This window comes from Echinops telfairi, unplaced genomic scaffold, assembly GCF_000313985.2.
Source record: "Echinops telfairi isolate 266 unplaced genomic scaffold, ASM31398v2 ScPeMD7_23;HRSCAF=83, whole genome shotgun sequence".
Classification (NCBI taxonomy): Eukaryota; Metazoa; Chordata; class Mammalia; order Afrosoricida; family Tenrecidae; genus Echinops; species Echinops telfairi.
The window spans coordinates 28,142,924-28,147,605 of record NW_022103920.1 but is presented as its reverse complement, the minus strand read 5'-3'; the positions used below and the strand labels follow the sequence as shown (position 1 = coordinate 28,147,605).

General features: G+C 50.3%; 1 protein-coding gene across 3 annotated transcripts in view; it reads left to right on the top strand.

The window, feature by feature from the left end:
• Positions 1 to 4,682, top strand: part of ST7 (suppression of tumorigenicity 7) — a 212,503-nt gene that overhangs the window by 192,885 nt on the left and 14,936 nt on the right. The window contains exon 12 of one of the 3 annotated variants that reach the window (XM_045288752.1): positions 364 to 499. In XM_045288752.1, coding sequence (XP_045144687.1) covers positions 364 to 499 — 136 coding nt within the window. Of the gene's footprint in view, positions 1 to 363; positions 515 to 4,682 lie in introns of those variants that run through there. The other 2 variants (XM_004707768.4, XM_045288753.1) reach the window with 2 other exon arrangements.

Genomic DNA, 4,682 nt, shown 5'->3' with positions numbered 1-4,682 from the left:
ATCCCTGGGTGGCTGCTACCTTTCCATGAGCGATAGAGAGGTGTTTTATGGTGTGTGTGTGTGTGTGTGTGTGTGTGTGTGTGTGTGTGTGTGTGTGTGTGTGTCTTTGATTGGAGTCTCATAAACTACAAGTCTCTGATCTCCACTGTAGGGAACTAGAACAAGGCTAATCATCTGTCAGCAGCAAACTCTGGATGGCCGGATCTGTTAGGAACTGCCTTCAAACGACGTAATGAGGTGGCAGGTTTGATGAAATACTGAGCAGCGATGGCTTTAGAGACACTAACCTCTCTCTTATTTTCAGTGTTGAATTCCAAATTGCTGTGTATTAACCTATCTGTCTCCTGCCTTTTTGTATTTCAGTACCTACTAGAAATGAAAAGCTTAATCCTGCCCCCAGAACATATCCTGAAGCGAGGAGACAGTGAAGCAATAGCCTATGCCTTCTTTCATCTCTCCCACTGGAAGAGGGTGGAAGGGGCTCTGAATCTTTTGCACTGTACGTGGGAAGGCAGTAAGTAATTGTCTTTATTTGAAATGTTTCATAAGCGCCTGGTAAAAAGTGCTAAGACCGTTATTCCCCCAGTGCCCATGATGAGTCCCCAAGACGTGCATACGAAGCCCAAGACGAGCCCGCCCGTTGGTCTGCTATGCCTCTTTTCCAAGAGACAGCTGGTCACTCTGGCCGAGGGCTCCCCATCGGTGGTGGTCATGGTGCTGGCGGTGCCGTTGCTGCAGCTCGAGAAGGCAGGCTCCATTGAGTGGGCAGTTGGAAGCCAGGATTGTTAGGGCAGGGAGGGAAGCATCTACCACCCTGAAAAGCCTCTTTGGAGACCTTTGGCATCATGGAAATCATTAGCATGGGACTGGTTCTCAGACCAGGCTCTGATTACCACCTCTTGATGGCCTGTCTTAGAGGGCTGGCTAATGAGCCACATCGCCCTGCACAAGGCAATGACCATACGCAAAGGAGCAGATGGGCCATACACAAAGGAGCAGCAGGCGTGCTTCCACACCGGAGCTGGGGGAGAGGTGTACCAGTGGTTTGTAATGGTTGCATGCCTGCTGGCTGGCTGTAGAACTACATAAATCTGAGTGGTACTGTGGAGACGCCCCTAATGACCCAGGGCTTAAGTGCTCAGCTGCTAACTAAAACGTCAGAGGTTCGAACCCACTAGCTGCCCGTCAAGAAAAAGTGTTGACATTCTACTTCTCTAACGCTATACAGCTTGGAAACCCTTTGGGGTAGTTCCACCCTGGCTCGATGACCGCAGGCAGTGGATGTGCTCATGACCAACAACTCCTTTTTGGCTGTGTCGCTAGAAGCAGCTCTGGCAGTGGGTGAGATGGTCCCTGCCCCTGAACAAAGAAATGCATGGCCAGAGGGGCAGCCCAGCCAGTGTCAGAAGGGAGCAGTGTACAGGACGGAGTCGCCATGGCTAAACGAAGGATTCAGATCAGACTTGAAGGGAACCTTGAAGAACTAGGACAGTGCTGTAAGCAAGGGACGCGGTGTGAGGAAGGCTGAATGGTGAGACTTGCAGAGGAGGTGGGGTACCAGAGACAGCGCAAGGCTTCAGGATATTGGACGCTGTGTGCACTGGCGCCTGGCTGTCCTCGGGTTAAGCAAAGCAAATGCAGGGTGCAGCGTTTGCGTCTGTGTGAATGTGTAACCTCTCAGGAGGGACCCAATCCCTCATATAAGACTCCTGCTCACTCCGTCTCCTTCGCCTCCTTCAGATCCGGCTGACAGAGGAATGTCTTTAACCCCTTTTGCTCTCTTTATCTTGGCCGCTTCCTTTTCCATGTAGGCGGCCTTGGGCGCCTCCCTTTCCCTGTCCTTCCGGAACCCGGGGCTCATTTGAGTTGGTGCAGAATCGAAGTGGGGTGAGGGAAGGGTGGGGTGGCCTGTGGGAGGCAGGAACAGCACAATGGGATGGCGTGATGGTGAATTGATAGGGATGGGACTCAAAAGTGACGGGAAGGTTTTTGTCTAGTTGTTGGGAAATAGATTTCATCAGAGAATTAATCCCAGGTCCGTATATACAATTGAGCATTCTAACTTGAGGGAGATCGATTTAACTGATGCGTCCACCCTCCCCTCCCTGTGCTGACCAGGGCCAGCAACTGTCCAGGCAGTCCCCAGGCCACACCAGATGGGTTCCCACTTCTGTCTCTAAGTGCTACTTGTAGGTGAGTCAGAACAGGCGTAAGCACTTCTTTAGCGTGAACCCTTTCCAATGCAGCTAGCCAAGGTGATTAGGAGGAAGAGTGTGTTTTGAGCAGGGATTGGTTCGGTCGTTTCAAAGTGTGGGCACATACCCATAACACCAAAGGACAAGCAGGAGCTGTGTGTCAGCCCCGCTAGCCCCCGGGACTGCACGCACTCAAGACAGGTGTGGGGGTGCATCTGAGCCCCTCTGCCTTGGACTTATTGCTGTATGTATGTATGTAGGCTTATTGCAGTTTGTATGTATGTTGGCTGTTGTATGCATGTAGACTTACTATAGTGTGTGTGTGTGTGTGTGTGTGTGTACAATTCTAACCAGCAGAGGCAGAAGGAATTTGTATTTAAGCTCAAGAAAGAAAGAGAAGGCCTAGCCAGGTTGAGCGTGAGAGGCTGCACCTTTTGTTAGCTATATAAAAATATTAAACGGGCCAAGTGGCTCACAAAATAAGAACATATTTGTAGGTTGGCATCTTGACAATCTAGTAATGAATGCTCATCCAGTTGATATGATTCATCTGAGTTACCACGCCGTGGAAAGGCCCAAGAACAGAGACTGAGGGGGTTTGGCTGGGGCGCAGTGTAGAAACACCACACTCGGAATCGCATAGCCAGAGCGCAGTGAAAAAATTCTGTGAGGAAGAACAGGCCATTCTGTTTGGAAATGAGTTGCCCATAATGCCATCGGCTAACCAAGGGGAAGGACCATATCACCTCAAATCTTATGGGGAAAACATTCAGGACAAAAAGAAGTATGTTTTTAGACATAAAACCATTGGACAAGGCAGTCAAGGATAGGTCTGCATTTAGTGCATACAACGACGCAGAACCACTGAAGGAGGCACCTGTGAAAATCAGGTGCTTGGGGCTCCAGCCAATTAAATTCTGTGTCCTCCTGGGGGGAGCAGACCCCCACCAAAAAAAGTGATGTGGCTTTTCAGTGTTAGGAACCAGAGTTAGGACATACAATTTTAGAAACGAACTGTGAGCGCCGGTGGTCCGGTGCCCTGCAGAACACGCAGGCCCCTGACCGGCAACCGTGTAACTGGGGAGGTTACTGTGGGTTGGTATTTCCGTCATCCGTTGACTCCAGAGAACGTTCTGAGTCAGGCAGGACGGGGAAGACCGGTCTCCATTTCTCAAGCGCTGAAACAGACCCATTTAGATCAGAGGTCCTCAAACTATGGCCCGCGGGCCACATGCGGCCCGCTGAGGACATTTACCCGGCCCACCGGGTGTTTTTGCTGCTGCTGCCTGTCCTGCTTAGCAGCTGACTCGTCCAGTGTGCATAGGAATTTGTTCATAGTTTTTTTTTAAACTATAGTCCGACCCTCCAACAGTCTGAGGGACAGTGAACTGGCCCCCTGTTTAAAAAGTTTGAGGACCCCTGATTTGGATTACTGCTTTGTTGACAGTCACACAGCAACTATTGGTAGTGCTAGGGTGTCAACCCGAGTTCCCCCTTCTTCCCATTTCTCTTTCCTATAATAGCAGTGGAGGACAGGGGCTTGGTCGTCTGAACCAACTGCCTAGACGTCCACAAGGCAGGTGTCTCCACTGCTCACCCATCGGCTGGGCTCACTGCGCCTGGTGCTTTAGAAGGCCGAGAAAGCTGACAGCTCTATAGAAAAGTAGCCCAAATATTGACTGGTGCATTTTTTATACAGAATGTGCTCAGTTTTATAAAAAATGAAATCATTTCCATGTATGCACAGAGGAGCAACTGAAAGACATCTAATCGCCGTTAGTGGGTCGTTGATTGTAAGTGAGTTCACTTTTCTTCATCATATGGTTATTTGAGAGAGATGATAAAACAGGCACATTGGTTTTCTACAAGCCTTAGCCTGGGCAGGTTTATAGACACATGTGAGGAGACTGGTGACCAGTGGCTGAGCAGCCGGCTACTCACGGAAGATCAGGCGATTCAAACACGATCAGAATCTCCTCAGGAGCACACGCCCGAGGATCTGCTTCCATCGAGATTACAGTCTGGGTCAGTTCCACTCTGCCCTCTGGAGTCAGTGATGGCACACGGCCCAGGGAAAGAGCGATTAGAAAACTAGTCTTTGTAAAGGCATTGCAAAGGAAACCCAAGACAAACCGGGCCTTCTTAAAACCAAAACCTTAACGCTGCCACCCAATTTAGCAGAGAGAACCACCACCTGAGACAATCGTGTGCAGTGTAGCGAAATCGTTTCAGGATCTCTAAGCTCAGGGAAGCGCCGGCAGCAGAGCTGGGATTTTGGAGCTGAGGAGTTGAGTTAGAATTCTGACCTAGCTGTTTACACCAGTACTTAGTAAATCGACCTATCCACACTGCTGATGCTGAATGCCAGCCCCCCACTCCCCCCAACTTGGTGGCCTGTGGCGAGGTCTGCAGACCCCACCTGGTCATCCAGCGTCCCTGTGGAGGAGACTGCACTTCTTCCAGTTCGCCACTTGGTGGTGTGTTTTG